This window comes from Nannospalax galili, unplaced genomic scaffold (assembly GCF_000622305.1).
Source record: "Nannospalax galili isolate Female #2095 unplaced genomic scaffold, S.galili_v1.0 scaffold278, whole genome shotgun sequence".
Classification (NCBI taxonomy): domain Eukaryota; kingdom Metazoa; phylum Chordata; class Mammalia; order Rodentia; family Spalacidae; genus Nannospalax; species Nannospalax galili.
The window spans coordinates 11268852-11280677 of NW_008347536.1; the positions used below are offsets into that span (position 1 = coordinate 11268852).

General features: G+C 39.0%; 1 protein-coding gene across 1 annotated transcript in view; it reads left to right on the top strand.

Moving 5' to 3' along the window:
- The window catches only part of Nars2 (asparaginyl-tRNA synthetase 2, mitochondrial), a gene marked incomplete in the record, with an annotated part of 159637 nt that overhangs the window by 6187 nt on the left and 141624 nt on the right, over nucleotides 1-11826 (top strand). The window contains 3 exon segments of the mRNA XM_008844196.3: nucleotides 2056-2176; nucleotides 4153-4293; nucleotides 11357-11437. Coding sequence (XP_008842418.1) covers nucleotides 2056-2176; nucleotides 4153-4293; nucleotides 11357-11437 — 343 coding nt within the window.

An 11826-nucleotide genomic window follows, 5' to 3' on the forward strand; every position in this document is an offset into this window, starting at 1 on the left:
AACATGTGGTGCTGGGAATCGAACCCAGGTCCTCTGCAAAAGCAGTCAGTGCTCTTAACCACTGAGCCATCTCTCCAGCCCCTAAAAAGTAATATTTTAAAAGAAGTTTGTGTTCCTCTGGTGATATCTTTGAGGATGGCAGTTGCAAGAGTATGGCTCACGGTGCCTGAGTGGTTCTGGAAGATGACTGCTTATCTCTGAGGTATTCGCAGGAGCCCAGGAGAAGATAAATAAATATCAGTACATATTTTGAGTCAGACCCTCTCAAAATATCCTCTCAGACTTGGCCAAAGTACACCAATTTCCTTTTTTCCACTTGATGCAGTTGTGAACAATCTTATTTATATAAAGTACAAAACATAAATTTTAAAGGAAAATAGCATATACTAAATGTAGCAAGCAAATAAAATGGTAAGGAATCCCCTAACACATTGACTTTAATATAATTTATCGTATTACTCTATCATAATATAATTTAAATACAGAATATTAAGGAAGGCAACTTCCCTTTTTGCTTTTTAAGAAATTATCAATTTTATCTATTTTGATTTATCTGTATCTGTGCTCCCAAGCACACACACAACCTTCGGGTGTGGGTCCTTGCCTTCCCACCTTTTTGCAACACGATGTTTTTGCCACTGTGTAAACCAGGTGAACTGCTCAAGAGCTTGTGAAGATTCTCCTGTCTCTGATTCCCATCTCCTATTCGGGGCTGAAATGACAGACATTTGCACCTCTATGTGCAGCTTTTACCTGGGTTCCAGGATCTGAACTCAGGTCATCAGGCTTACATGTGAGAACTTTTACCCACTGAGCCGTCTCCCCACAGTGTCCCATTTTCTATATCATGATTATGAAATATTAGAATGAGCATGAATATAGTTAATTAGCCCAACTTTTTTTTTTTTTGTCTTTTTGAGACAGGGCCTTCCTATAGCTGCAGCTGGCCTAGAACTCACTATGTATGTAGACCAGACTGACCTTAAATTCACCTGCCTTTGCCTTCTGAGTGCTAGGATTAAAGGCATGTGCCACCATACCTGGTCTTAGTAGATGATTCTTAAAAAAAAAAAAATGGGTATATGTCACTTTCTGTAAGCAGTCATGCAACTAATATGTGTATGAACTTGAACCGGAACATTTATTAACCAGAAAGCAGTGTGTATATAGTCTTACCACCAGCTAAGTAATTAAATATAATGCACATACTTGTAATCCCAGCCCTTAAAAGACAGAGGCAGGTGGGTTGTTAGTTTGAGGCCAGCCTGGGCTACAGTGTGAGCTCAAGCTTGGGCTATATCTGAAAGCCCATCTCAAAACAAAACAAAAGCCCACATGTAAAAAGTGATACTGTCAATTTCCATATACTTTTCATCCAGCTTTCCCAGTGTTAGCATCCTGTGTTACCATTGTATGTAGCTAAAACAGGACATTGGCATTGGGGTAGTAGTGTCAGCAAAATTATAGGCCTTAACAGCAGATTATGCATGCAATGTGCAATCTTTTAAAAAGTATTTTGGGCTGCACGCCTTTAGTCCCAGCATTCAGATCTCTATGAGTTAAAGGCCAGCCTGGTCTACATAAGGGAGTTCTAGGTCAACTGGTGCTACGGAGAGATCATGTCTCAAAAAGGCCCTCCTCCCCAAAAAAGTATTTTGACCAGTTAATATTTTTATTAGAATACATATTGGGTATGGTGGTACATGACTTTAGTCCCACCATCAGGAAGCAGAAGCTGATGAATTTCTGTGAGTTCAAGGCCATCTTTATCTACATACCCAGGCCAGCCAGGGCTACATAGTAAGACCCTGTCTCATAAAAAAAAACAGAAACAAACAAACCAAAAAACCTGAGCAAATTCTTAACTCTCCTTGTTCCCATCTTAAAGTTCATAAAATTCATTTTTATAATACTGGTATGCAATAGAACATCTGTAGACTGTTTCACTTAACCGAGGGTAAATACTTTTGGCATTGCATATTTTAGTAAGATTTGGATTGAAATGAAGGTTATATATCATCATATCTTTTCTTATCCTATTATTTGTTACTATAGAGAACTGGGTTTTGGGAGTTCTGTGGAAGTCCAAGGGCAGCTGGTCAAAAGTCAAGCCAAAAAGCAAAATGTGGAACTGAAGGCAGAAAAAATTGAGGTTATTGGAAACTGTGAAACCAAGGTATGTTTCCTGACACTGGGGGGCTGTTCAAGTTGAGAATGCGAACAATCTGTTTAAGGGTGTTTGAGAAGATGATATTTAGAGCATGTTCCAGTTGTGACTGCCCTGATTGTTCAAACAGACCAAAGGGCGAGAGGGACAGTAGCAGATTATCATATTGATGACTTAATCTTACAGGAGCTAAATACTAATCTGTGTGTCTCTGTAGTTACTGTTGCTTCTGAAGTTTTTATTCTAGCCATTCAGCTTCTTGTTTTTGCTGTAATTGACTTCAAATATTTATGAGCAAAATTATTGCCCCTTGATTTCTTTTGGTTTTGATACTTCTAGTGTTATTTATTTTATTTTTACTTATGCATATGTATGTGTCCATGTATCTGCCACATGTGTGTGGGTGCTCAAGAAGAGCACAAGAGGGCCTCAGATCCCCTGGGGCTGGAGTTACAGGCAGTTGTGAGTCGCCCCATGTAAGTGCTGGGAATTGAACTTGGGGTATTCTGTAAGAGCAGTAAGCACTCTTAACCACTGAATTATTGCTCCATTCCTATTTATTTATTTTAAACTTTTCTTTTTCTTCTTGGTTTTTTGAGACAGGGTTTCCATGTAGCCCCAGCTGGCCTTGAACTCACAAGGATCTGCCTGCCTCTGCCTCCCAAATGCTGGGATTAAGGAGTGTGCCACCATGCCTGGCTTGCCTTCTTAATTTTGTAACCTGCATGTGGGCAGGTTTGAAATAGTTAGAGCCATAATTCCCATAATTTTTTTTTTTCAAATCTTCAGTACTATGCCAAACAAAAGAAAGCTGTACTAGTCTCTTGCTCATGTTAGACAGCAGTGATAATCTGATAAACAATAAGCAACCCCAGTTGATGGCTTGTGGGCTTTCAAGACATTTGGGTGAAATTAAAGTTGAGTGCCAGCTGTGTTTGTGTGATGGTAGGAAACCTTTAATGGCTATAACATCCTGAATTCTTGTATGCCAAAATGGGTTTTTTTTTTTGTCTTTTTGTCTTTTTGAGACAGGGTCTCCCTGTAGCCCCAACTTTCCTGGAACTTACTATGTAGACCAGGCTGGCCTCAAACTCACAAAGATCCTCCTGCCTCTGCCTCCCAAGTGCTGGGATTAAAGGCATATACCACCATGCCTGGCTCTAAAATGGATTATTTTTAATAATTGCATGTTAACCTCTCTAGTTGTAAGAAATTAATAGCTAATGGATATAAGCTTGATAGATAATAGGTGAACCCCTGTGATATTAAGTAATTTAGCTACTAAGTACTGTTGCTGGTTTTAAGCCCACATATCCTTGACTCTACCCCACCATTCTGTTTACTTGATGGGAGTAATGTAGACCATAATCTGTTATATTAAGAAATAAGGGACCAGAGAGATCCCTCTGTGGATAAAGGCACTTGCTACCAGGCTTGACAACCTGAATTCAGTCTCCAGGACCCACATGATGGAAAGAAAGACTCCCAGAAGTTGTCCTCTGGCCACATACTCAACAATGTAGTGAGCTTGCATACACATACACACAAATAATAAATAAATGTAATTAAAAATTTTAAAAGAAGCTGGAGAGATGACTCAGTGGTTAGGAGCACTGGCTGTTCTTGCAGAGGACCCAGGTTTGGTTTCCAGCACCCACATGGCGGCTAACAACCATCTGTAACTCCAGTTCCGGGAATCCAATGCCCTCTTCTGACCTCAGGCCCTCCAATGCCCTCTTCTGACCTCAGCCACAGTGTGGCTATACTTGCATACATGCAGGCGGTAGGTACACTCATACACATAAAATAAAATAAAAATAATACAAGATTTTTAAAAAATTAAAATGAAGGAAATATCTTAGTTTAATTCTAAAGTACTGCTATTTTAAGAAATACTCTGGATACTGGTAAAGTGGGATATATTTAGGGGGGTTTGTTACAGTTTTTTAACTTCTAATCTCTCCTCCTCCCCCATCTATTGGCAGGTATTCCCAATCAAATATAAGGAGAGGCATCCTTTGGAGTTCCTGAGGCAGTACCCTCACTTGAGGTGTAGGACGAATGCTTTGGGCTCTATTTTGAGGGTCCGCAGTGAAGCCACAGCTGCTATTCATTCGTACTTTAAGGTAAGGTGCTCTGCTGGCACATGTTCTTTCTTGTGCAGAGTATGAATAATTGTTACCCTGGAGTATTTTCCTGAACATTCTTTCAGTTGTTTCTTCCAAGCACCCTTTGTTTCATAAAGAATTAGATGCCACAGGCATGCAAATCCATTTTCCTTTTCCATTTTTTCTTTCCATGTATGTAGTTTAATAGCATTATTGAAGACTCACTGACATGAAAATACCATACACATCTAAAGTGTACAATCTGATGAAGTTTGACATGAATATTTCCCACCATCACCACAATGAAGATAGTGAATAGATTTAGAGTCCTGAAAGTTTGTATCTCTGTACTGTCTCTTTGCCATTATTTTTGAATACTTCTTGTGAATATAGAATTGTAGGTTGATGGACTTTTTTCTTTTTCTTTTCTTTTTTTCTTTTTTTGAGACATGGACTTGTTAAATAGGTAAGGCTTCTCTTAATTCACATGTACCCAAGTTGGCCTCAAACTTGAGATCCTCCTGCTCCAGACTCCTGAGTCCTGAGGTTACAGACAGGAGCTCAAATACTTGAAAGTTGTCACTATGTCTTCTCATTTATATTGCTTTCTGGGAGACATTTGATGTCAAGACTGGGAAGATGGCTCAGTGGTTTATGTTTTTTTGTTTAAAAAAATTTTTTTTTTAATTTTACATTTATGAGTGTATTGGCTGCTTATATGTAAGTACACCGATGTTATATAGTGCTCACGAGGGTGAGAAGAGGGTATTGGATTCCCCTGGAACTGGAGTTACGGGTGGTTGTTAGCCTCCATGTGGATGCTAGGAACTAAACCGGGGACCTCTGCAGGAGCAGTCAGTGCTCTTAACCGCTGAGCCATCTTTCTAGCCCTGTTTGGGGGGGGGGGGTTCTTTGTTGTTGTTGTTTTTTCATTGTTGTTTGTTTGTTTCAAACAAAGTCTTGCTATGTTGCTCTGACTTTCCTGGAGCTTTGATCCTCCTAATTCAGTCTCCATATTATCTGGGATTATAGGCCTATGTCACTGTGCCCAGCTCCAGAAAGTTTTTTAAGCCATCATTTCTTTAGATCTTTTTTGTTGATTCTAAAATTATCCTCATACTAGGCCACTTAGTGACATCCCATAGCCCACTGAACCCAAGGCCTCAAGCATGCTAGGCAAGTGCTCTCATGGGCAAAGCTATATCCTTTTCCCTTTTGTTTTGAAACGGGGTCTCACTAAGTTACCTAGGGTGGCCTTGAACCTATGATCCTCCTGCCTTAGCCTCCTAGGTAGCTGGAATTAAAGGCTTCTACCACACCCAGCTGAGACTAAGTTTTGTTTTTTGTTTTTATCTTTCATGTCTATTTAACTTATCAAACGTAAGGAATACAGTTTTAATTTTAAAACTGTTATGTCCTTATGTTTTTCTAATGCCTAATATGTTTGTCAGTTATGACTCAGTCTTGACCAATTAGTTTCTATGTGGGTTATGTTTTTGTGCCTCATTGCCTGCCTGCTGATCTTTGATCAGATGCCAGATGCTGTGAATTTTACCTTGTAGGTACAGGATATTTTTAAAAGTTTCTCAAGCTTTGTTCAGGTATACAGTTAATTCACTTGAAAAGTGTTTGATCTTTTGGGTCTTCTACTTTTGTTTATTAGGTCTGGAACAGTGCTTGGTTAGAACTCGTTATTCCTCATGACTGGGAACATCCAGCCAACGTGAATACAGAACCTGTTTAAACACCTCTAATCACTTTAGATTTTTCTTTCCTTTCCTTGAATAGTTTCTTCCTTGAATTACTGATTAGTTCTTTACTTGATACTCCTGCGTGATACCAGAGATCTCTCTTTTCTCCTGTCTAATATTCTGACCTGTGAACTCTAGCCACTTTGGTCTCTCCAGACTCTGGGCTGTTTCTCCTCAGCTCAGGGAGTCTGCTCAGCCCCACCATACTTCCTCCCTGTGCTATATCAAGGAGAACCTCACTGTAATAAGTATGGAGGCTGGTAGGGCCCACCATAACTCACAGCTCACTGCCTCTTGTTTCTGATGTCTTAAAAGTCAGGGTTTCATTTGGCTTGCTTTCTGTTTTGATTGTTTTTGTTTTGTGCTTGCTCAGATAAGAGGGCATATCCAGTCCCCGTTTCTCTATCTTGGGCATCTGTTTGTTTCCTTTCATCTCACTGGGGGAGGGGCACCAGGGACTAGGGGTGAGCCTGTTTTTCCCATGGCACCTCCTCAGACTCTGCTATGTGTACTATGTAGTCCTCTCCGGGATGCATCTAAATTCATGCAGTCTCAGTCCTGTTATGGCTCACCAGGAGACTTCATTCTTTTTGGAAAAGTCCGAGTCCATTTCTGCTAAAACTCCCAAAGTACATCATAGCTTTAAGGCGTGTACTTCTGATCAAACAAAGGAAAAATAAGTTGTACTAGCAGTTTTATCCTGTTATAGTTTGGAAGGGTCTTTTTACACATGCTCTTAAAAAATTTCTTGCAACTTCTGTATGGCTTTTCAGCAGTACTTGAACTACACAGACATAAAAATCTGTTTAGATCTAAAAATAATATTTTTTTCCCCTCATGACTTCAACAACTGATGAAGTACACGTGGAAAATTGAAATAGTTTTACAGATTTTTGGCCACTAGATGGTGGCATTGGCAAGCCATTGACAAGTCAACTTTACCAACTTTTGTATGTTTATTATTTCAAGCTTTTACAAGTCTGTAAACAATTTTAAAATGGAATAAACTAGAAAAGTCAGAAATAAAATGAAATTAAAAATCTGAAATATTTATGTGGTTGAAAATAATGAGTTTCTGCATTGTTGTTAATAAAGTAGTTATGAATGCTATAAATTCAGTTTTTAATAATCAAGCCTTGAAAATTATAATCCTGATGCCTCATTCTATGATATCTGTTTGTGTACATGACAATTAGGATTATATGTTAAAGAAGTCACCATAACTGGGTGTGAGGTATCACATACCTGTAATCCCAACATTCAGGAGACTGAGGCAGGAGAATTACCAAGAATTATGGTTAGTGAGTGCCATGTGAGCCAGGTCTACATAGTAAGATTCTTATCTCAAAACCTAATGAAATGAAAAGGTCACTGTAGTACTTACTCCAGGGCATATTAAATAGTGGCTGTTTATTACCTGGTATTTAATACTGTGTCTTTGATTTGTAGCTGTCATCCCTAGAAGGTAATAAATTTTAAAGTAAAATTTTCATAAATGTTAAACTCATTAATAAATTTAGAAATGTGGAAAAGACTAGGAACCTAAACAATACTTTAAGTAAGGAACTTTTAACAGTCTAGAATTTTTTTGGTTTTACTATCAAAACTATTTTTTGTAGGGGCTGGGGCATATATAGCTGAATTGGTAGAATGCTCACCTAGTATGCACTCACACAGTATTGTTCATAAATTGATTGCCTTGCTGAATACTAAAACTTGGCTATCTAGAAAAGCCAAGTTCCTCAAATGACTGAAGACTTTTCTAGTCGCAGTTTTCTCTGGATTAATCTAAGATGGAACGCATGGTTCCTTGTCTTCCTCAAGTGTGACAGTAGAAAAGACCGCTGAGAATGGAGGTTCCTCCTCTGAGTGTCAGTGTTGTCCGCTGACAGTGCCTGGAAGCCTGCCGTGGGCTGCAGACGTCTTTACCCCTGTGTGGAATGGCCCCAGACTGCTGGCGTTTTCCTACTGTAAAAAGCAGTGTGTGCAGGTTTCTTGTCTCCTCTTGCTGTCACCTGTTGTTGCCAGCGGTGTGCTGATGTCCAGCAGTGCTCACACATTTCTCTTTTTATTGATGCTGGTTAAATAACGACAGTTAATTTGGATACGTGTAAAAGAAAAACATAGTTTTTATTAGTCTTCTGAGTGATGTGTATGGGCTTTGGTATATGAGGGGTTTTAAAAAAATACTATTATTTTTATTTTATGTGTGTGAGTGTATTCCCTGCACATATATAAGTGCACCCATGTTGTGCAATGCTCACGGGAGTCAGAAGAGAGCATTAGATCCCCTGGAACTGGAGTTACAGATAGTTATATGGACGCTGGGAACTGAACCCAGGCCCTCTGCAAGAATTGCCAATGCTCTTAACCACCGAACCATCTCTCTAGTACCGTATATGAGTTTTTAAGTTTCAGATACTCAGAGCCTTATAAAATACTTGCTTCTGGAAAGTGTATGAAAATATTTAGGTATTTGGAGGTGGAATATAGAATTTTTAAAACTAAGTAAGGTGTTTGTGTCTGTTTTGAAGCCCTTCTCTGGCTGTCACATCTCTTGCTAGGAATCCTTTTGTTATGGGGTGGCATGAGGACCTGATGCTGGTAACACATTCGGCAGATGCTGACACATCCCACCTTTCCTTGTTATTTACTTTCCCTTTCTTGTTTTTGGACTTTGCATGCCCTGCTTTATTCTTCCTTTGAATTCTCCCCTTTTATATAATTTCCTGTAATGTTCTAGACTTTGATAAGCCTTCCTAGCAGCATTAAAACCTAAAAAGTTGATGGCCTCTGAAAAGTTTGGCATTAGTTAAGTATTAAAAATAATTCCCATTTTTTTTTTTTAAATCTTGTTTACTTCACATCTACAGTATTGTTTCTCAGGGTATTTTACCAGCTCTAACCTCAGCAATTATAATTCACCATTAAATTTCTCCTTTTTCTCCACCCTCATTTCCTTTGGATTTTCACTTCCTTTCTTTGTTTACTGGGCTCATGCTCAGAGTTGCCTACATTCATGTGGAATAAATGATTCATGTCCATAACTCTTGGCTCATAGGAGATAAAGATTTTATGCAGTAATGTTATTGCATTTCATTGGTCCCTTAGAAGGAGCTCTGTGCAGCCCTCCAGGCATGCTGCTTCCAGGTTAAGTATACACCTGAATAATTTCTGGGAGTCCTAATTTATAGCTTGAATGCTTAACCAGTCTTTCTCAACCTACGTTGTTGACTAAATACTTTCTTTTGTAGGCAGAACTCTTGAATTCAGAAAGGGTCATACTTGGATGGTCTGATAATGGCTAGAGGTGTTTTTACATTCTACCAGCGATTGACAGAACTTGGCAGGGATGTGAATATATGAATTTATTGTATTGATTCAAGGCTGAAATTGTGCATTAAGAATATACTCTTCTGCCTGTGTATTGTAAATTCACTTTTAGCTACATGTACTCCCACCCTGACACATCTATTCTGAATGTAACCTTTTGCCTACATGCATGGTCAGAATGAAAGGAGCAGAACCTTGAAGTTGATGGGTTATTTCAATCCTGCCAGCAACAGCTTTTGTGGTTCACTAATGGCAGTAGTTGCAGAATTTTGATCGGAAGGGCGGCAGTTGGGCGCCTCAGTGATAGATGGACTTGCTGCTACTCAAAATGTTCTTCAGGCAAAGGAAGTGCATAGCCTGTGTCATGTGCAATGCATCATGCCATCGATTGAATGACAGAGGCTTGTTAGAAGTCATCTCTGCCTCTCACTATTTATGTCTTCAGTCCCTATTGACCAGCTTTTATTTTTCTCCTTTTGGGTGGTTTATTACAACTAAGCTTGATTTCAGGATAACCAAACTTCATATTCTTCACTTTGCATTCTTTTAGCAGTGTAGGCAGCATTATACATTACAGTTGAGTGATTGTGTGTCTTCTGTATGTTTCTTAGATCATCAGCAGTATGTAAGGCATGGGGGAAGAAGAAATAGCATTAGATAGATAGAAGATAGATAGATAGATAGATAGATAGATAGATAGATAGATAGATAGATAGATAGATAGATGATAGATAGACCATAGATAGAGGATAGATAGATAGATGATAGATAGATAGATAGATAGATAGATAGATAGATACATAGATAGATAGATAGATAGATAGATAGATAGATAGATAGATAGATAGATAGAAAGGGAGAGCTTAAGACCTTATGTTACAGCCTTGCTTATCCACAAATTAGTTGGGTAACTTTTGGAAATTCATAAAATCTCTCTGGGACAGTGTTTCCTTATATTTGAAATGAAGAGGCTGGACAAAATAACATCTAAGTCTTTCCAGATTTAAATTTTTTGTGGTTCTGTGCATAATAAAACATTCAACTAGCCAGATGTGATGATGCATGCCTATAGTCATAGTACTCAGGAGGCTGAGACAAAAGAATTGAGAATAAAAGCCAGCCTGCAAGACCTTCTTTTTTTTTTTTTTTCGGTCTTTTTGAGACAGGGTCTCCCTGTAGCCCTAGCTGGCCTGGAACTCACACTCACTATGTAGACCAGCCTGACCTTAAGCTCACAAAGGTCTGCCTCTCAAGTGCTGGGATTAAATGCATGTGCCCATACCTGGCTCAGCAAGACCTTCTTAAATAAGCAAAACTATACAACTGATCTTTGAACTATCTTATATTTGGAGGATTATTGGGAGACTTTTAACAGTATTCTTTTGGTACTCTTTACTAGTGTATCAGTCTATTTTCTGTTAGCCAGGGTTCTCTAGAGGAACAGAACTGATAGTGATGAACAGTAGCTGACTCACACCTGAGAGCCCAGAACCTGGTAGTTGCTCAGTCCTTGAAGCTGGGTGTCTCAGCAGTCAGGGTACTCCCTCAGTGGAGAGGCCAGGAACCTGATTATTGCTCAGCCCTTGGGGCTGGAGGCCTTGCAGTCCCAGTTGAAAACCTAGAAGGTTCCTAGAGGATTTGTGGAAAGCCACTGGTTCTCAGTCAGCAATGAAAACCTGGAAACACTGATTCTGCTACCAGTGATGGGGACAACAGCAGCAGGAAAAATTAACTGAGATGAGAGGGAAGGCCAAACCAGCAAAGGGACAAGCAAAGGGAGAATATGCTTCCTCTGCCACGCCCTTTTCTATCTGGGCTGTGACCTGAAGGTGCCATCCACATTTGAGATAGGTCTTTATGCATCAATTAAGGAAATTCCTCAACTGAGGCTCCCTACTCCTGGTGATGCTAATTTGACATTAAAACCAGTTATCACATATTCTTAGAATTTTTTTCATGTACAAATGTACTGAAAAGAGTTTTTCTTTTTCTTCTAGGACAATGGCTTTGTGCACATTCATACCCCAGTAATCACATCCAATGACTGTGAGGGAGCCGGAGAGCTCTTTCAAGTGGAGGTAAGTGATATTCTCTCTCCTACAGACATACTGCTTTCAGTGTTTTTTTTTTTTAATTTTTTTTTAAGGACTTGCTTTAAATTTAGTAATAGTTTTGTGGACTGGAGACAATGGCTAGCACCTGAAATAGTCAGTAGTAATCCTTGAGAAACATTCACAGTGCTCTGAGCTTTTGCCCCTCCAATCACGTTCCTTACACCATGACTAGAAGGGATAAATTTTTTTTTCAGTTTATTATTTACTTAATAACCACATACTTAGAAGAAGCATTTCATTACAACAGCATTGACATATTCAATAACAATTTTCTGAGTTAAGATGCATCTTTTTCAAAATTGGCTGTAAATTTTTAGGTTTACAGTTGAATCACTACAGTCATACAACATTGT